The following is a 20,757-nucleotide window of genomic DNA, read 5'->3' on the forward strand; positions in this document are numbered from 1 at the left end:
AGAGAACCTCGAGTAAAGAAAACGTCACTCAAAGTTTCGCTATTGTTTTTTTTTTTTTTTTTTTTATATCTTTTTCTGCACTGTGTTTAGTTACAAGCTCTATGAGAGAGTTTCTCATATTATTCGCGTTAATTTTTATCAGTTTGTAACGTTTTATTTTAACATTTAAAATAAAAATGCTTGCTTTCGTATGCATTGCATCTCTGCATGAATAACATAGACGAGAACTCGATAGGTAATTAATAAAATATTTTTTGGACTAATTTCACGTGCAACGCTTCTCGGTATTTAATACTTAATTAACCAATTTGACGCTCTGATGATGGGGTAATTCGTCCGCACTCGTCGAAATGACGTCGTTAAAATTCAAACTGATAGAAGCGAGCAGATAGCGAGATGTGTGCGTCACGCGACACGCGTGTTTGTTGAAAGTGATCACACAACATCGCTTTGCAGGATGTGCGTTTGCTTGTTCCAGACCATAGTTATGTATCCCAGGCCAAACATCATTACGTGCACTGTGCGCGTATGGCTACGAGAAATTGGCTTTTCCCTTACATACGGAGCACTCATGCTCAAAACGTGGCGGTAAGTGCACTTTACTTCAATATGCTATTTTCACTTTATGATTATTGTTTTTGTGTCTCTTGACTTTATCTTTTCTAGTAAGTACATTTCTTCTCACACATGCCAGTTTTTGGAAAAAATATTTATATTTTTTATTTTTATTTTTTCACAATTTCCTTATGTTTTAAAAATTATATAAGAATTGTGATTATCGGTTGCAGAATATCTGTGATCTTCCGAGTGAAATCGGCGAAAGCTGTGAAAATAACGGACGCGAGTCTGCTGAAACGGCTCGGCATTATCGTTCTGACGTTCAGCGTGTTTCTGAGCATAAGGACACTGGTCGCCCCGCCCGTTGTAATCGTCGGCAGGACCGCCGACGATCTCAAAGCGTATCTCTGCCAAACCGACTGGTGGGACCACAGTTTCACTACTCGTGAGTGCCGTTCCGCGCAATGCATACTCTCGCACGTTTGCGTAGGGAAAAAAAAAAAAAAAAAAAAAAAAAAACACGGAGATATCGACTCGCGTTTAATCCTCTTGGGTTTTTTGCGCGCTCTGTCTCTCAAAACTTGAGACTCGTGTAATCGCAAACTGTATCGCACCGATGAAATATGAATGCGGTGCCACGGTGCATAATATAGGAAGCAGGCGCGGGTGCGGATTAACTTTGCTTTTATAAAATGATCGATCCCTCGTAGCGTGTGTATAAGAATGCGATCGAAAGTTGAAGAGAGTTTTGATGAATTAAATTTCAAGCTCCGCCTTTCAAGCTCCGCCGAGTAAACATTATTTTAACCAAGGATATTAGCTCGTGAAGCTTATTTACTGAAAATATTCGATATTTGTGAAGAGAAGGAGAAAGTTTGGCAAAATCCAGGAAGTTATGAAGATGGATGGCGCTCGGAATAAATAAATTGCGCGATATATTCACCGCGCGCGTATTTGCCGAAGAATCTTGTTTAGCGGAGAAAAAAAAAAAACATGCGCGATACTTCCGGGTTATGCCGTAAACGAGGCGTAAAAGCGGGCATTCGTCTCACTGCACCCTTGCCTCGCCATATCCATAAGTTCCTGTATTATACGTGACAGGGTCGCATTTGTCCGCATTATCCATTCCCGTTGTCAGTTTCACCTGCTCAGTATCAGTAAAATGTTTACACCGAATGGCTGTAACGCACACACACCACGCTTCTCTTTCATTGGGAAAATTATTTCCCGCGGAGTGTGTGTACGTATATATATATCGGATTAATTTACATCCAATTAGGTTATTTCGGTGTTGCGCGCATGTTTCGCAGCTAATACGACATCATAAAGGATCATAACGTATTATAGGTGCGATATATGTATAATATGGAATATATGGAAGTCTGTGCACATGTGAGCCATATTGATTTAGTAATACTGCAGATGGCCAAACACGATTTTAAATCAAGATGGATAGTGCTATCGGAGAGGAGAAAGAGAGAGAGAGACTTCGCGTTATGATTAATTCGTGTTTATCTCATCGAAGAAAAGAGGATCTTGTTGTTCTTAGCAGTAATCTCCGAATTGATCTTTGTGGAAAACTTGTGCACTCTCAAATATGTCGCATCTCGAATGGCATGTTTACAAGCGCGTAATAAAGACAAACATTGTGCAAGATCATCAAATTCATAGATCTGTCACACACTTTTGTTCCAGAGCCGTAACTAGAGCGATAGCATAAATTAACGTAGATATGTGTACGCACACATACGTGTATATTTATACGTGTTAAATTTCCTGAAAAAAGACGGAAATTATTTGAAATTCCACACAGTCACGTAAGCGTGAATAATATTGTACTAGATACGACTCTGTGCTGGTTTACGGACGAAACAACATTTATTGTCACTGAGGACTAATATAACTTGGAATTTCGCGTGATTTCAGTCGAGGTGATGTTCCTTGTGTGGGGCATCCGCTTGTGCATCGTAGTAAGAAAAACTCCGTCGGAGTTTAATGAGAGTCGATTCATTTCAATGGCGATTTACAACGAATTTCTACTATCAGTCTTCCTCAACGTTTCAATGTAAGTTCCGCGTTATACGATCGCCTTTTTCCTTCTGTTCGTTATTCAGAACGACCAATTATAGTCTCTCGGCGAACGCCCTCGTAAGGCTTCATTGTGTTCGTAATTGTCTGAAACTCGGAATTTATTCATTCCTGAAACGTTTCTGAAAAGACTATTAATGAAGTGTATAGCAATGTATATTGCATTTTGATCATTTTCTGTAATTAAGAGTCGGCAGGGTTTAACGCGGTAATGGGATTTGTTTCTTAATTAAATTCTTTGAGAGAAAAATCAGATTTCAAAAATTTAATTCTAAATTGAGTAATGCAAGTCCAGTTTTCACGAAGAAGAACTCTTTGTTTTTTTAAATATTTCAATTTTGTGTTAATAATTTCGAAAGTGTATTCCACTTTAACTGCAGTTTAGTGACAAATTCTGTGTGATGAAGTTTTCTTAATGGAAGTTTAAATACAGACTGCAACCATATGACGTTCGAGAGTTTACATGTTCTAGCAATATGTGTTTTTTATCATATGCAGAAGCGAAAAGATGAAGTTTCGCAGAAGTTTTTTTATCCAAGTACGTGTCACAGATCTTGCGTCACAAAGCTTTGAGGCGTTGCGAAATGTGTCTGCCATTAAAACTTTACGCGGTGAATGTGAAAAACACCATTCTTCCGGATCTAATATCAAGAATGCAATTTGCATTTTCGAGATGGTAAAAACAAATAAAAATAAGGGAAGATCTGGGACACTCGGTAACGGCTCGCGTTCTTACGTCACGATAGCGCTTCGTGCGACTAACAGCTCTGAATAATTTCTTTCCCGTTGCTGCAGGTTGTTCCTGCAATCGCCGGCCAATCCGGATTTATTGTACATCATATTTTTCTGCCATACCCAGCTTACCGTCACATTGCTGCTGTGCCTGATATTCGGCAGTAAAGTAAGATACATTATTTATACGTGTTTATATCCTGTGACACATAGTCGTTATATATCGCGCATTATTGCATCGCACTAACTATATTCCACCAACATTCATCAGCATGTCTTTCACTATCGATGTTTGTTTTCTTAAGCGCTGAGTACTACTACTACATTACTGCTATCTGACTCGCTTACTAATTAACGAAGCGTTTTAACAGGTTCTTTGAATGAATTTGACGATTGTCAAATCGTCTCTCTTTTTTTTCGCAACATTTGCAGAAATTCTTAAGTTAAGTTTTAAAAGCATTTTTAGACAGGTGAAAATTAAGTTTTAAATTGATACAAATCTTGGATTTTTCAAAACATTTTCAAGTGAACTCTGCGTAAAACAGAGTGAATAAAAAATAAGTAAAATCTGTATTCGTTAAATATAATTTTTAAAAATGTAAGAGAAACCAGTTTCATTACTGAAAATTTACCGTTGAAAAATTAGAATTGCGGTGTATCGCAGGCAGGCATAAAAATAAAATTCAATCGGCGCGAAATGAGATTAAATCGTACAATTTCCGCTTCATTTTCCATTTGCTTCGGTTTTCTCGTATGCGGGATTACCGCAAACTTCTCTCGCAGTAGCCTGAATAGAAATGGTCCTGCGTAAGTTTGGTTGTTACATACGTCGCATTTAACGAAGGCTTACGTGGTGTTCCGCGGTGGAGGAAAGGAGGAGACGATCGGCAAACTTTGCGGCGCGACCGGCAAATTCCTGGGGAAAAGCGGTCGTCCGCAGGGCACTAGCAACCAGACTAGCAACTCGATATCCCTTCAGCAGGGTAATTTTGCCGAAGAAAGCGACTCAGCCACGGTAAGCACCGCCTACGGTAAACCGGAAATTTACCGGATCGTTCGCATTTCTGTAGAGAGTATATACTGGGATGTATATTTCCACGGTACACTATCTCTCTAACATTATTTGCTAGATCTGGAATCCATTTGTCTTCCAATTAAATTTTTCGTTACGTATAATTAATGGCAGCTTACCACCTGCCAAATTTTTGTTGTTCAGCCATACTAATTAAAAACTTGCAACTTTTTTTTATTGCAATTTTTTATTTTGAACCACACTGCGTGTTTCTTTTGACAGTTTAACTTTTCAGAAACTTTTCTTGAAATCTTGGAGGATTTCTCTTTTGTGTGTTTTTGACATATATCAGATTCTTCTAAAAACAAATAATATCTGAGGAGATTTAGAGAATCTCTTGATATCTTCGAGTTTCTTTAACACAAAAATCCAGAAAGTTGTCTTTTGACTTTGGAAAACGAAAATCGCAAAGTCGTTGAGAACTTTCACTATCTCTTTGTTTTCTCGGAGATTTGAACACTTTCGCATTTTAGATCGGTAAAAACAAAAAGATAGCAAAGAAGAATCCTTCTTTCCAGGAGGAGTTTCGTCGCTTGCTCAACCAGTTAGAAATCTTGAGGGAAAAGAACATTTTGCTAGGAAATCAGGAGCTAGTCAGCAAATTAGCAGCCATGCTGGACGCTTCGAATCGCGTTGAGACTCAAGTGTCCACCATTCAAGTTATTTCAACTAGCATCGTTCAGTTGAACGATCTCAATAAATCAATGGAAGAAACTAACCTTGGACAAGCTTGCCAGGAGCACGACCAAGCAGGTAGGAAAGAAAATTTATATTTTATTACTATTATTACTTTTAGATAGTTTGCATGGTGATTTTTTTTCTGTCAAATGATATACGTATAATAGCAATTAAAAATAAAGTTTTAGTCGCAAATTTTGTATGACTCGAGATAAACATTTTATTTGTATAAATGCATTTGATATTCGGAGCTTTGTAGAAAAGTTAAAAAATAAAATCAACGGAATGTTCCGGATTTACACGTACGAATAATTTAAGAACGCGGAATAGTTAAAACTCGCTAGAAACAATATAAAAAAAAAAAAAAAGATATTTTGACACAAACAATATGTGAGATAAGGGTTTAGGGTATTTATTTATTTATAAGTTAATAAATATAAGATAGGTAAAATTGTTTCTGGACAGAAAAAAAATAAACGCATTATAAAACAAACTGCTCGAAAATCGTCCGGAGAAATTAAATTTTCTGTAAACCAGAAAAATTCGAGGTAGAAACTCTTTCAACTGTTCAGAATATTTATTAATTTTACACGTAGAGCAATTTAAGAACAAACACATAATTCTACGTTTGTTCAGGAATCAGTTCTCAGGATGAAAGTCGGTGTCGCGCGCGTATCGAGAAAACCGAACTCGAGAAAAGAGACTCGCAAGATCCGCCAAAAGACAGCGAAACATCCGACTCGAAAAAAGTCAGCAAAGACATTGCCGTGTCGATATCCACGAAGAACGCCACCGAGGATGTAGGTAAGGAAACGTGTCATGAGAAAGACAACAAGGAAGCCGATACGAAGGACAAATCCAGGAGTAAATCCGGCCACGCTAGAACACACGCCATAGTTATCAACCTGGACGACAAGAGCAGATTTTCCGAAGAAGTTACCGTATAACCTCTCATTAAATTAAAAATAACTAGTATAAATACAGTTTTCCGGTTATAATCAATTAAGTGTTTTTTTCCGTTTCTCATTGTTGTTTCATCATAAGTGGCAATTTTTCTCGCGATAACACGTTACAATTGTTAGATTTTTAACAAGATTAAGTTTTATTTTTATTTTTATCGACGTAATTTGGTATTTTTCTAGATTAAAATTGATAAAGAAAGGATTTGCTCATTATATAATGACGAACAGGAATAAATTCTAAAAAAGAAAATAATATAATAGAATCTTCGAATTTATTCTACTTTATACACTTTATATCGTGAATAATTCCAATTCAATCACTTTTTTTTTTTTATAAATTTAGATAACTCAGATATAACAAATCTTGCAATAACCGAGCGCAATACTAATTAATTTTCACTACAAGTTGGATAATTTAAATGTTGAAGAGATTTGATCTTTTACGCTAGTTAGACTAATTTTGCTGCGAAGAAAAGCTCATCAATCAATCATTTTTTTGGATATAAAAGTTGTAATAATTATCCATAAATTGATTGAAAGATACGCGTCATACACATATCGACTTTTCGTATTTTCGATGCATATCGAGTATTTGTGGTGGAGTAACTAAAAAGTAAGTCAGATTAAATTAATTACGTCGTTTGGCATTTTCGAGTAAGACCGATCGTGTCGTAGTGCGTCATTAATGAACCGTTCATTAACCCTTAGGGAGTAATTCGCCCTTCCCAGCGGCAAATCGATCTCGGGCCACGGGCTTTCCAAGATCAAAATGTGCTTCGTCAGCGTGTTCGCGGATTACGGATAGCCTGCACCTGTAATTAAGCATTAATGTAAAAGCAAGTTAAGGGACAAGGCTCATTAATCCTTTCCAGCTCTTTGAGAGATGCTCTATACGGTACCATTAAAATTTTCCACTTATAAAATCTTATTTCAGTTAATTTCCTACAAACAATGTTAACATAAACGTGTGAATAATATAAAATATTGTGTTATAATATTATGATTTGAAAAACACAAATACACGAATATTGGTATAATTGCTTGAAAGAACAATATTTTTGTCTTAAAAAATATATCATTTGCGGGCTTGAAAGGGTTAAAGAAAATTATTTTTAATATCTTCATTTCATGTTTATTTTACATAAAAGGGAATGGTGCAACTATCGATAATTTTTGCTCAAAACAATAAATTTGCAATTTTAATTATTTATATGTATGTTTGAATTTTTTTTGTAATATATATTTGTCAAGAGAGAGATGTTCGAATTAAATAAATTAAAAATTTGTAAATAAATTTGTAATAATCACACACATACATACACACACTCAAACACACACATAGTTGCTTTTGGAGTTTTGAAGATTTTGTTTGAAATTTTTATTTGTCTGTTTTTTAATTTTTTATTCTCTGTTTTATTCTCTAAATTCTGTTATTAAATTTTTAACTTGTGTTATTAAAACATTTTACATGCAACAAAAGTGTTTACACGTATTTACTTTTCATTTATTATACAAAAGTGTTATTGCTGATATGTTTAGTTTCGTGTGATTACTACTTTACTACGGACAATTATACAGAATAAATCATGTAAATGTACGTGTAAATTGTTTGCCCTGACATATGAATATTATTTCAGTAAATATTACGTTTATCACCCCATTATAAAGTGGTAGGTATAGTTCACATATTATACGTATAATTTAAGTCAACGCGTTGTATTATATATAAACAAATATAAAATGAATTAATTAATAAAGGCAAACTGGAATTGAGTTAAAGCCTGAATGACGAGTTTGCAAAGTAACACTTTTGTTCACTGAAAAGATATAAAGAAACTAATTGTTGATTAGAAGGTAAGAGAAAGAGAGAGAGATAAAGACAGATATATATATATATATATATATATATATGTATATATTTTATATATATTTTATAATTATATTCTTGCAATCGTATTAATTATTAACGTCAAATTGAGCGAAAAACTTATTTGTGAAAAAATAATTCTTCTTACTCAGCTGAATATGATATTTATTTTCACACAAGTAGAAATTTTTTGTAATTTGCTTTTTGCCATGATATTAGTGGAAACATAATTTTTTTTTTTTTTTTCAATTTTAATCCGCTTAAAGTTGCTCCAAAATCCAGCACTTATCAAGCTAATAGCTCTTTATGAGAATCCCGTAGATCTCTCAGGACTAAGACCTAGGTTAATCCTGCAACAGTCTTTGACGAAAGGACAATCTCTATTAAATCTGTTTTCGACTCGTTAAATATCGAGCACATAAAAAAGAATCGTCCTGATAATGGACTTTCTACTTCAATGAGACAGTTTCGCGCGAGAGATGTAGATCCTTGAGATCTAAGTCGGATCTACCTGCTGCTCCTGCTTAATGAAACTTGTAGCAGGTTTCCTTGACTTTAAATTGATGCAAAGCAGAAGCTTCCGTACATACGTAACCGAGAGAGACACTTGACACAACTTAATCCACAATACTATCTTTCTCTTTATCAGTCCGTCGTTTTCACCAATTAAGTATTTCCAATAAAGGATCCTCGGAGCACACCTCAATAGCTTGATCATTTGTCAGCGTAAGAAAAGGAACGCGACAGTAGTAAATTTACACGAAAGGAGAAAGAGAGAGAGAGAGAGAGAGAACAAGGAGGAAAAGAGAAGAGAAGAGGAGAGAAAGCGTTTGTCTGAATCCTAGTACTTCCGACGAAGTAACATTAACTCCGGAGTCGGACTCTCTGTATCTCCTTTCCTACGCTCTGACTACTGTCGGACAGATGGTATTTTACGGAACTGTGGTTGAACAACGGATGTGCTTCCTGCCCCAATTGCCGCCAATAAAAAAAAAAAAAAAAACGCCGATACGTGCCTTGCACGGTAGGTCAGGATCCGCGACGACGAAAGCTCGCCGTAGTTCCGTATTGATTTTCAAGTAAGAATACGGATATCGTCCGCTCGTTGAATTATCGAGCACCGGCTTAAGAAGGGTCTATCGAACTCGTTTCCGCGAGCCCTTCGTTTAAACTGAGCCACCGTATGCAAAACCCTGATTTTACACAATCCAAGCGGAATTACTCATTTGATTAATCTCTTGTGGGGTGCGCGATGAGAGCATTGACAAATGTATTATCGCCAATAACTATGGTGCACGAAGATGAATCGAACTATTCGAGTGTCGCAACGCGTTTGCGGCGGAACAATAGATAGTGTCGAATTGAATCAATCAGCTTAACACGAACACTAGTCATCTTTAAACTCAATTTAATTTCAACTTACGGTATAAATAAGTTTTTGTGCAATTATACGGATGGTTTTATAAAAAAATATATTATTATTTATAGTTACACCAATATTGAGATAGAGAACAGAGAAATCTACAGATGTTAGGAAATTGATTGTCGACTTTTTAAACATTTTCCTGTAATATTACTATAATTTTATGAATCTTCTTTGACTTTGTTCGAACCACGTATCTTCTTATCTCAACATTGCGTACTTTATCTGAAATAATAGAAATGTGGGAAGAATCGGAAATAAAACGAAGAAGAAAAAAAAAATTGAACACGAGATGAGAGCAATTTCCTTACTTTCTTTTTTTTTTTTTTTTTACAAAAACACAATTTCGCATAAATGTTATCGGTGTTATCGATTCATTTAAGCGTTTCCAGATATACGCGAAAATGACGAAGAAAAAGAGAAAGTGTGAATTTCGACTTTGGAGAAACACAAGGGCTGTGCAAATTCTCATCAATTTCCCTTGTTTCTCACATGAGATGTCAATAACTATGCATATTACTCTGCGCTTACGCACACATGGAATTTACGGACGACCGCGCGCGCGAGGTTCCGTCCTTCTACCTGCACGAGTTTCCGGCGCGATTTGATTATCATTCCCTCTTGCCGAGAGCAGCGGCGATAAGCTTCGTCGCAAACGTACACGCGCAGCGAGAGTGAGTAGGAATTTCCCCGGATTTTCCCCGGAAGGTGGTCGCGTCGCGTTACGAGCGGATTGGTGCTCACGCGGCTATGAGGGAACGAGAGGGTTTAATATCCTCGCTTTGGTTGAAGTCTGATATTGATACGCGAGCGAGCGATCGACGCGCGAATATAGAGCGCGGTAATTCCCGGAATCGTCGGTGAGATTCGTGAAGCCGCGCGATATCACAATGCAGCTCTCTTTGAAGTCGAGCGGGCGTCCGGAGTTGCTCAACCTTCCGTCGTGATACCAATCTGAATTGGAGGGCACGAGCGTACGCGCAAACACGCAAATTCCTGATATCCCATTCGTGCGCGAACAATGAAACATGAAACGGCACGTAAAGAGATCACTTCTTGTCGAAATAATAAATTTCGTCGAAATTCGAATATATATGTAATTGGAGTTTGTAGTTTGCAAAATTTATACTTGGTATGATAGAGTTTGTTTAATTTTACAGAAAAATGCTCGAAATATGATTTATTTGAAGTAAAAAATTTTCAAGCTCTGCTAACATTTAATCAAACCTTTTCATTACAATATCGTATTGAAACGTTCGTCAAACAAACAAATGTATTTCGCTTCTATCAAACACAAAAAAATAAAAAAAAAAAGTATTATACCAATTTGTTTTCTTATATAAAGAGAAGTGTTTTGTTATAAAAGATAAGTATATTTACTTCAAAAATAAAGATGAAAATGGAAAACATGGAGTTTCTACAATTTAAAATCGACATCACGAGCAAAAATAAATAGTTTTATTTTAATAGTTTTGATTGCATATGAGATTAATTTAATGTTTAGATTCTTAAAGCACACACAATTATTTGTTGTATGTATAGCTCAATAATATTGATGTTGCATCAACAGAATATATTTTAATTAAACTGATGCTGTTGATTTAATATCATTTTTTCCCGTACATATACATATATGTATACACACACACACACACACACACACACACACACACACACACACACATAGATATACAAAGCCTTTGTTCCAAGAAGTAACGTCTTATTACATGTCAATAGATATTACACAACGAAATACTTTCGATTTGTCACAAATGAAAAGATGCGGAACATTTCCGTTTAAAGAAACCATCATCGCAACGACGTGTGCAAATTGAAAAAAACATTGCTTTCTCACAGACTTCTCTTCCAAAAAATAAAAACCGGAAATACACAAAAAAAAATTTAAGTCATCTATTGACGAGAGAGCGCGTATTGTTCTGCACATTCCAAACAAAACCATCAGGAAGATGGTCTGCCGAATACTGTTGTTAAGTGTTTTCTGTAGCATGATATTGGTTTCGATTCGTCACGCGATATAACTGTATCATCTGTTAATAATCTATTCCCGATGTGACCGAAATTTCTGGGATATTAATTGTCGTCCCCAGATAATAATTGATAGACGTCACGGTCAGTTCCGCGTATTAATTGTGTCATGTAGTAGTCGACGTATTCGAGCGTATCATCGTCAAGATGATTCAATTTTTTGGAGCAAAACGAATTGCAGAAAACGACGAAAATGCGATCATTGAAAAATGAGATAAACATAAAAAAAAAAAAAAACGAGGACAATTCGAAGACTAGAGAAAACAGTAGAGTTGAAGACTATATCATCACAAACTAACCGCGTTCGGTATTGTAAATCGAAGACATCGGAGATGTGAAACCGAACGCAAATAAAGCTGAAATAGCCAATCGAAATTGGCCATTGAACGAATATTCAAACAAATTTTCGAGTTAAAAGAACATGCTTCCGGTTTGCAATATCGAACGCAGTAATCGCAGCAATTGCAAAAGTCAACAGCAATTAAAAACCAATAATATTAGAATAGGATTGCGAAGAGAGAAAAACTTTAAGTCTCTGAAGATTACTTCAAAAACCCGAGAGAATTTTATTTCATCGAGAACATTCTTGTGACAGATTGATAAGAATATAACATTCTTATCAATTCCAATTAAACTGATGCTGTTGATTTAATATCATTTTTTCCCGTACATATACATATATGTATATACATATATATATACACACACACACACACTATTGATAAGAATATAACATTCTTATCAATTCTCATAATTCTTAAACCCTTGAATTAGCTCAGAGATTATCTTCTAGAATCCGTATACAAAAATTTTACTTTTTTGCAATTCTTTTGATTCCTATAGACTACATTTTTCAAATGGCAGTAAGAAAGAAATTCTTTCGACAAAGACCAGCACTTATGTGAACAGAATTATGAAGAAATATAGCGCGAGATAATCCGTCCGTTTGTCTTTCTTAGCTGCCATGTAACAGAGAGCTACTTATTTCCTTTTCGTGATCAAATCGAGGATTTGCAGTCATGAATCTGTAAAATTGATAACTGGCCCGAATCGTGGATATCACTTCGTATTCTAAAAAGCACTTCAGGAGTAATATTTATCGTCGACAGTCACTATCGATCGTTTAAGAGTGCGGCTTGAATTATTCGCATATCACATATATTTACATAAGTTAAAAATTCAACTTTTTACGGAAACAGTAAAAAGCAATTTAAAAATTAATTTAAAAATTAAAAAATTGAAAAACTCACAAATATAACGAGAACCAAGCATTTTATAGCGTGTTAACGTAGTATGTAGTATTGTTAAAGTAGTATACACATAAATATATTAGTTAAATAATACACGACTAAATTATTGTTTAAAAAAAACTTCGGTAAATATTTTTAAAATACTTTTATTTAAACGATACAAAGTAAACGTGTGTGGAAAAGTAACTTGCATTATATTTCTGCATAAAATTATTATTAATAAGATATGTCAGTAACGTGTGTGATAAAATTTTTCCAGTTACATCAAATATATTAAAAATTGTGTGAAGGATCATAAATAAAGTAATGGCGTTTATGGTTACTTTTCTTTTTTTTTTTTTGTTATTATAACTCTCTTCTGATTAACTTTACTGTGTTTTTACATTTCATGTTACACTTTAAATAATACAATATAGGCCATAAGGTATAATTCAATTCTGGAACAAGCATTCTTGACTCCGGTTTGTCCCCACCCCTATGATATATACACATTGTTTCACAGTTCGAAATAGTTATCCTAGTTTAACAAATGCAGTTCACGATGCAATATGGTTTTTTTTTTTTAAGTCAAACTTTCTCTTTTCTCTTTCTATACAATTAGTTTTTATATAATACACACGACATACGCGCGCGCACACACACGCACACGCACACGCATACATATATATATATATATATAATTAATAAATTAGTACAATTCTACACTCAGAGCATAAAAAAGTGGGAATTGATCACAGTATTCTTTAATGATTTCGACTTTTAATCGAAATATTAAAAAGACAAGTACTGAACGCAGTAAAAGTATCAAATTTGTTTTGCGCATTTTTTTTCTTAAAAAATGTATACTGTATCTATATTTTCAAACAAGTGCGCAAAGACATATAAAGTTAAATATTCAAATTTTTAAAGATAATGATTTCTTACACTTATACATTAATTTACACGAATGATATTTTAATTCCTTTAGAATTTGTTTTCTAAATACTTTTTTATTTCTGGTGTAAAATCTTGGAACTCTCTGACTAATAAAATGCTAGATCGAAGTTCACATAGTTTATAAGGAAAAATATTGTATTCAAAAACTTATATTTATTATCATATTCCCATCTTTTCATGCACAAGCGGCACATTTCTCTAACTAGTTGACTATTTTCAACGTGAATCAACTTTCATACACGCGAGAATAAACTCTCTGTGGTTGAATATATCATAATCATTTTCAACAATCACATATATTTTATACATATATATATATACCAATGTTTTGTTTTATAACTATTTGCAAATTCAGATAATTTGTCATGGAATTCTTAATATCATATTAGAACAATCATGACAAAATTAATATCAAGTTTTTTTATTATTCAACCCAGACATGCCTAATATATTTTACAACTATAATAGATCTATCCAGTTTACAGATAAATGACACTGCAGTGTTATCTTGAGGCCTTCTCTTCTCTTTCCTCTCTCTCTCTCTCTCTGTCTCTTTCTCTAATCATTATCATTTTGTGCTGCGTTTTTAGCAGTCGTAGTAACAGATATATTTAGACATGCACCGTTTATCTAAGAAGATAGAGAAAAAGGCTGCAAGTATACATCATGGCGCATCTGGGTTAAACAAATTATTACAGTAATATATATTGCATTGTGTGATAATACTTGTTTCTTCGATATTATGATATTTATAATTTCTAGAAGTGTTGTGAGAAGTTTCAATAACCGTTCGAATAAAGAAATTACGATTATATATATATAGTATACATATATATACATATATATCGACATATATTTATAAAATATATCGAATAAATTATAAATTTAATTACAAAAATGAGTCACCAATATGTGTGTGCACAGAATATTTAACAAAACAACCGTGTGCCTTTAGTTTATATTGTTCCCTCTCCTATTGTTACGGTAACCTTGGAGATCAATAGAGTAATGAACTATCGACTAAAATTGCTACATGCGTGTCAAGAAAAATATACATTTCTAATTTTTAAATGTTGCAATGCATTGATAATATACATGTTTGTTGGGAAAATAGTGTGTGTGATCTTAAATAGCTTTAGGAAAAGGCAACATGGGTTTGACAAGACAACTTGCTAGATGGAAGAGAACGATCTTACTCGCTCGCGTAATGTGTTCAGCCCATTACTATTTATATATAACATTTTGTTATTTTCAAGTTTTTTTTTTGTTCTTGTAATATTAAACAGAGCTTACTTGAATAGAAGAACTCATTGACTCTGTTTCGTTATGCGCTCTTAAATTAAGAGAATTTTCTATGTTATTACCATCAGTATTTTCGTTATTTAGCGCCAGTCTCTCATTGTCAATTAATGCATTTGAATCTATTATAATTGCATTATTTTCTATGCTATTATTCTTCTTTCGTATCGCACATCCGTTAACATTTCCTTCAACTTCTACTTGTTGTTGTTCATTATTCAACATTGATAAACTACCTTTGATGTTGTCTTTCGATGTGGTTTGAGAACCAAGTTTCTTCTCCTTCTCAGACAACGCGACGTGAACATTCTTCGTTACTTTCCCCTCTTTCTCTTTAGGTTTCTTCCCGAGTACAGGAAAGTTCGTAATCTTCGAAGCAGTCTTTTGATCCTTCGATTGTCTCACGGAACCAACGCGGCTCGGTTCGGTTGAGTCTTGATTTTCCTCCGTTATTGATACCAAATTACCTTTACCCTCTCCAGTAGATTCATCTTTTACAACTGGTATGTCATCTGGAGACAAAAAACAATTTTTTTAACGATATTGTTTTCTCTATTATAAAACAGATTTGCTATAAAATTAGACATGACAATAATAAAAATAATATTGAACATAACAAGCATATTAGAGAGATATATATAGAGACAGAGAAACGTTCATATAGCCATAATTTACTTCATAATTTATTTAAATTACATGTTTTTAAGATGTATTATATGTATCATATTTTTGTTTGCATAGACTAGAAACTAATACGATCAAACATTCAAATAGCGTTAATATCGATTGCGTTGTGTATGTATTCTCTTAAAATAATTTGCGAACTTTGTAGTCAAATTTAACTTTTCTGTTTTTATTGTATTTTTTACGAGTAAATTATAAAATAAAAGCCGAAGCACAGACTTTTGCATAATGCATAACGCATAAGACATAAGAAAATCAACCAATCCTTTTAGAACAAGAAGTGGGGATAAAAATGGAAAACTGGATTGGTTCTGATTCTCTCACGCCTTATACGTTATGCATTATGCAAAAGTCTGTTCTTCGATCCTAAGTCTTGAAATTCTTTAGAAAGAAAAAAAACATTAAGTATATTACATATAAGATACATATTTTATGTGTGTACCACTAGACACTATGTGTATATAATGTGCTGAACAATACAAGACAAGAAATTGCATGTAAAAAATATAATATTTAAAATAAAAACACAAATACACATTAAACAGATAAAGTTACAGTTAGTGGACAAGGAACATCAAGTACATTTTCTAATTAAGCAATATACTTGAAAGTTTTGGTGCAAGTAGATAAATGTGCCGTGTTGACATGCATACTGCCCAGTCATGTGCTGGTTTCTGTTTAGATTTTGTTTTATGTATATGGCTTGTTATAGCTGAGAGTGGTATTTCTGAAAGAAAGGAACACAACATCCACGCACATGAATCGCAAGAATTCATTTTGTATGTGCTAAATGTGTCATATCAAATGAACAAACACAAAGATATTGTACGCGATTGAGATGTAGAGTTATAGCGTGATGAGATATATTTTGACGCCATCCTAGAGTGCTGTAACTGAAGTAATAATACCATATGTTTGATGATAATGCAGTAGTGGCGCAAAAATTGATTGATTTATTCTTGTCTTCAGTATATACATTGTCCACTGATTCACGAATAATTTCTCCCAGAGCTTGTTCCTCTAACATACTATACAGATGCGCGTTAGCTGCCAATCTATCGTCGGGGTAAGTAGAATCGCACTTTACGCTACTGTCTTTTCGACCTTTCTGACTGATATCATCCTTATTATCCGCAGTTATTTTCTTTAACTGATGATCTTTGCTCTTTTTAGGAGAAGACTTTATCGGCGAGCTTTGGCTGCTGCTGCATATACTTCCACGTCTAGAACTTTCCAACGAGGAGGAAGATTGTGCTCTTCCCACACTCGTATCCCTCCTATCTGAATTTGGAAGTGTATGCTTCCAATGCCATGGACGACGTTTGCTGCTGCCGGATACCGCCGGTTGTTGCTGCTTCTCGACTTGACAATTGCTCAATTCGACCGCAAATAACTTCTCATCCAGATCGTCTAATGACATAGACGCGCAATCCACATTTGTTGGACTTTGTAACTTTTAACTTATTACATATGTATATTTATATATAAAATACATATATCTTAAAAGATAACACAAATTTGTGCAGCAAACGCTTCATTCTATATCTACAAGTTATATCGAGGAAACTAAACAATATAGATGAAAAGAAACGTAAATAGTACTTTGTATATTTTGCCAATAAACGTGTGCAGTTTTGTATCAATATCTGTTTGTTTGGACAACTATTCATTCATAGGACAAAAAAAACATTATCAATTCAGCAATTTCATAAAACTCAGAGGAATGTCACATGCAAGCTTGGGCCTAAAAGTACTCGACACATCCAATCCATGCATATCCGTTCGTGTATGTTATTTGTATGTTATATATGTTGGGAGTGTAATTTAGCTAATATTCAAACAGAGTTAAGATTTTATTGCGTGTTAGCTATTTTAATGACCAGCTATGATGTGTTAATACTACTCTAGCACCTTTATTCATCAACAATAGTAATTAATGTACAAGTTTAGATAAACATTATTAATTTTCAATTATAAACTTTTAAGCATGATCTCATAGCATTATATGAGACATAGAAAACTTTTTTAGTTACTAAGAAATTTATAAAAAATAGAATATATTTAAATATTTTGTATATAAAATTTTCTTGTAAATTAATATTTACGATAATTAATATTAAAAAATGTGTGTATATTTTCTCAAAGCTTTTAAAAACATTTACAATCTGTGATCTTCAACAGGTTGTTCTCTAACCTTACATGTTAGTACATATCTTCGTAAGAAAATTTTTATTTTATAGTAGATATATACAAAATATAAAAACATACCTGGTAGTTTCTTAGTACGGAAGGAAGCATTTGTGATCATAGACTTTGAAATGGTTGGTGTAGTAGTTGCTGGAGACAATGCAACGCTAATTCCCATTGGTCCATCGTTTTGCTGACCTATAGAATAAAAAACAAAATATTATTAGTTTTATATTATACACAAGCAACTGACTTGAGTTCAATGAAATCCTATTGTAAATGTAATTACCTGGTGCTCCAGTACTCGCAGAGTTGCGTATAGCATTGGTAACTAACATTACATTGGGATATGCTTCATAACAGGCTCTGTTATGAATATCTTCTACAGCTTGATTTGCTATATACCAACAATCATTATACCTATAAACAAAAACATTTCAAATAATTTTAATTAAAAATATAACAATCCAATGATAATACATTAAATTACTGATTATCTGATAATCCTGATACGTAATATTAAAAAATATAAACAATACGCATATAAAGTCAAAATCACAACATAAAATGTATACATACATGGCAAAATATATAGCATTTAAGAATTCCAAGAGGAATGGACCAGTTACTGGTATACGTGGTAAAAGTCTTGGAACAAAACTAGATTCACTGCCGTAGGAAGAACGTTGATGATGTCCTGGTTTCATAAACCCTTGAGTAACAAGTCTGCAGTAAAAATAAGATTTAATTGCAACCGCAAATATTAATATTTCAAAACTCGTCATTAATATTTCAAAACTCGTCACATTAAACTTACTTTGTTGCAACTTTGCATAACTGTTCTAAAGCAAATTTATTTATATATCCAATTTGTTGATTATAAATAAATAGCAGTGCTGTCATAACTTTTAATCTATTTTGTGCATTCAGTGTTTCAACTTGCTGCAAGGGACCCCAGCTCACAAGTTTTGTGTTGCATTCTTCAAATCGACGCACCGCGCTTTCTGTTAATGAAGCTGGTGCTAGACTTGCAGGCTATTTAAACAAATACATATCATATTATTACATAAAGAACTGAAAATAACAAAATAAAGAAAATTCTAGCAATAGTATAGTATTTTTGCAAATAGATATTCTATATGTGACAACATACCTCATGATATGAGGATAACATAGCCAAAGAAGGTAATCTAAATGAGATTGCTTTTTGTTGTCCTGATTTATCCACCACTTCTAGATTATATAATCCAATTAACAGAGTCTCAAGAGAACGACAACTCTGTTGAAAATTAAACATCAATTATCAATAAGAATGTAATGTGTAAACAATAGAATCTTTATTGTGCTAAGAATATTAAACTAAATGAAAATAATTCAACTTGTGCAGACAGAGATAATCAACATGATATAGTAGTTTGTCATTTTTGCCATGTAAGTAGGTTATTTTTATCTTCCTTGTTATATAACTTTACTTAAATATCAATTATATACCATGATATCACATAAAAATGATAGACAAATGACATATTGTTGACAAACTGATGGGATATTTATCATTGTTTGTATGACATTTATAATTTTATCTTACCTTAATGTCACCATGTGCAGCAGAATTTAGATAAATATATATCAGAGTAGGTAGAAATTGTAGAGTAAATCTTTGCAGTTCTATTTCTCGAGATCGATAAAAATTATATAATTGATTGCATACTGTGTCCATCAACTGTAACAAAGCCATTAAATTGATATCAGTGGTTTTACATATAAATCTTTATGTGTGCATTATATATATGTATAAAAATATCACATATTTTTCAATATAAATATATTGTTATAACATAAGTTTTCTTACACATATGTTTATAAGTAACAAAATAATTAACTGCAAATATATAGATACTAATTATAGATAACTACATATGAAAGATGTCATGCAAAATCACAGCACAATCTTCACTTTTTATAATTTTTTTAAGTTATATATATTCTAGTTTACTATCTAATCTATACTGTGGTTAATATATGCGTTTAAAGCAGCAGAATCTTATTTAAATTAACGTTTAAAAATAGATAATCACTGTAGTCACAGAATGAATAGTCGTAACAGGTTTTCATTAATTTCCAAAATCACACAAGTGGAATTTGCTGATTTTGCAATGACACTCCTCGTATATAGATGTTCATTTATACATATGTTTTATGCATGAATAAACCGTGATGACATTTCTATGTAAATACACAGTACGTGACGCATTTCTGATCACGAAAGTAGCGATGAGAAATGGTTTGACGCGTGAGAGGAAAGATAGCGATTGTGTGAAAGAAAAAAAATCTATCAGTGTGTAACAACACACACACATGATTCCGCGCAAAGATATTTAATTCAATTAAACGGATATTCCGTGCTATATACCTCGCTATATTTAGTGCGCTCTTCTAAAAGCACATAAAGCGCTCGCACGATCTCGTTGTCCTGAGAGAGCGTGCTGGCAAACGTGTGCAGATCTGACGGAGGCACATCTTTGCAATCCGCTAGCCACTCGGTTATCAGGCTTTCCGTCATTGTTCGACGTTTCCTGCCTTTGTCAATAAATCAGGATTTTGCTGATCTCGCGGCTGAATCTCTGCACCGATTTTGACCAGCTCGCCGTCACCGCCGTGACGGGTATCATCACACAGGTTTGTGGCGTAATTTCCACGCGCGGGCGCACGAATGCATTAAGGCAAAAAAAAAATGCACGGATATCGAACAACAGATCCAATTACATGGTTTACATGTCGCGTGAGTTTTTTCTCAATCAAACGTGCACTTGCGACTTCGGACACGAGAACTCGCGTAGTAGGGTTACCGCTGGTTATCGTTATCGTCTCTAGCTGTATCGCCTGATATCGTCGCTGGCAACCACTGGCAATGACATCTTTATCGTAGCACTGACCAATGACGTGACACGTATGTGACAGCTCATATTACCGGT

At 33.8% G+C, this 20,757-nt stretch overlaps 2 protein-coding genes and 1 long non-coding RNA gene across 10 annotated transcripts in view; 2 read left to right on the top strand and 1 right to left on the bottom strand.

The window, feature by feature from the left end:
- Positions 1 to 7,311, top strand: part of LOC109863942 (probable G-protein coupled receptor 158) — a 62,848-nt gene extending 55,537 nt beyond the window's left edge. For 6 of the 7 annotated variants that reach the window (XM_020444648.1, XM_020444651.1, XM_020444649.1 and 3 more), the window contains 7 exons: positions 479 to 588; positions 789 to 1,003; positions 2,485 to 2,623; positions 3,442 to 3,547; positions 4,223 to 4,393; positions 4,969 to 5,203; positions 5,765 to 7,311. In XM_020444648.1, the coding sequence (XP_020300237.1) occupies positions 479 to 588; positions 789 to 1,003; positions 2,485 to 2,623; positions 3,442 to 3,547; positions 4,223 to 4,393; positions 4,969 to 5,203; positions 5,765 to 6,075 (1,287 nt within the window). In that variant the 3' untranslated portion in view covers positions 6,076 to 7,311. Of the gene's footprint in view, positions 1 to 478; positions 589 to 788; positions 1,004 to 2,484; positions 2,624 to 3,441; positions 3,548 to 4,222; positions 4,394 to 4,968; positions 5,204 to 5,764 lie in introns of those variants that run through there. The other variant, XM_020444652.1, reaches the window with a different exon arrangement.
- Positions 7,312 to 13,290: 5,979 nt separating this feature from the next.
- On the bottom strand, positions 13,291 to 20,708 carry LOC109863932 (hyccin). Of its 2 annotated transcripts, XM_020444628.1 has the most exons (9): positions 20,196 to 20,708; positions 19,371 to 19,505; positions 18,936 to 19,061; positions 18,600 to 18,817; positions 18,362 to 18,508; positions 18,072 to 18,202; positions 17,864 to 17,980; positions 16,469 to 17,005; positions 13,291 to 15,423 (listed from the first exon to the last, which is right to left on the bottom strand). In XM_020444628.1, the coding sequence occupies exons 1-9, from the start codon at positions 20,343 to 20,345 to the stop codon at positions 14,891 to 14,893; spliced, it is 2,094 nt and encodes a 697-aa protein (XP_020300217.1). In that variant the 5' UTR covers positions 20,346 to 20,708; the 3' UTR covers positions 13,291 to 14,890. The 2 variants fall into 2 exon arrangements, with proteins under 2 accessions (XP_020300217.1, XP_020300216.1); XM_020444627.1 differs by lacking the exon at positions 16,469 to 17,005 and having other exon boundaries at positions 20,196 to 20,698.
- Positions 16,405 to 16,854, top strand: LOC109863937. Its single transcript, XR_002251390.1, has 3 exons — positions 16,405 to 16,493; positions 16,605 to 16,661; positions 16,769 to 16,854. It is a non-coding gene; the product is annotated as an uncharacterized LOC109863937 (long non-coding RNA).
- Positions 20,709 to 20,757: the final 49 nt, after the last annotated feature.

This window comes from Pseudomyrmex gracilis, unplaced genomic scaffold (genome assembly GCF_002006095.1).
Source record: "Pseudomyrmex gracilis isolate BER0280 unplaced genomic scaffold, ASM200609v1 scaffold_14, whole genome shotgun sequence".
Lineage (NCBI taxonomy): Eukaryota > Metazoa > Arthropoda > Insecta > Hymenoptera > Formicidae > Pseudomyrmex > Pseudomyrmex gracilis.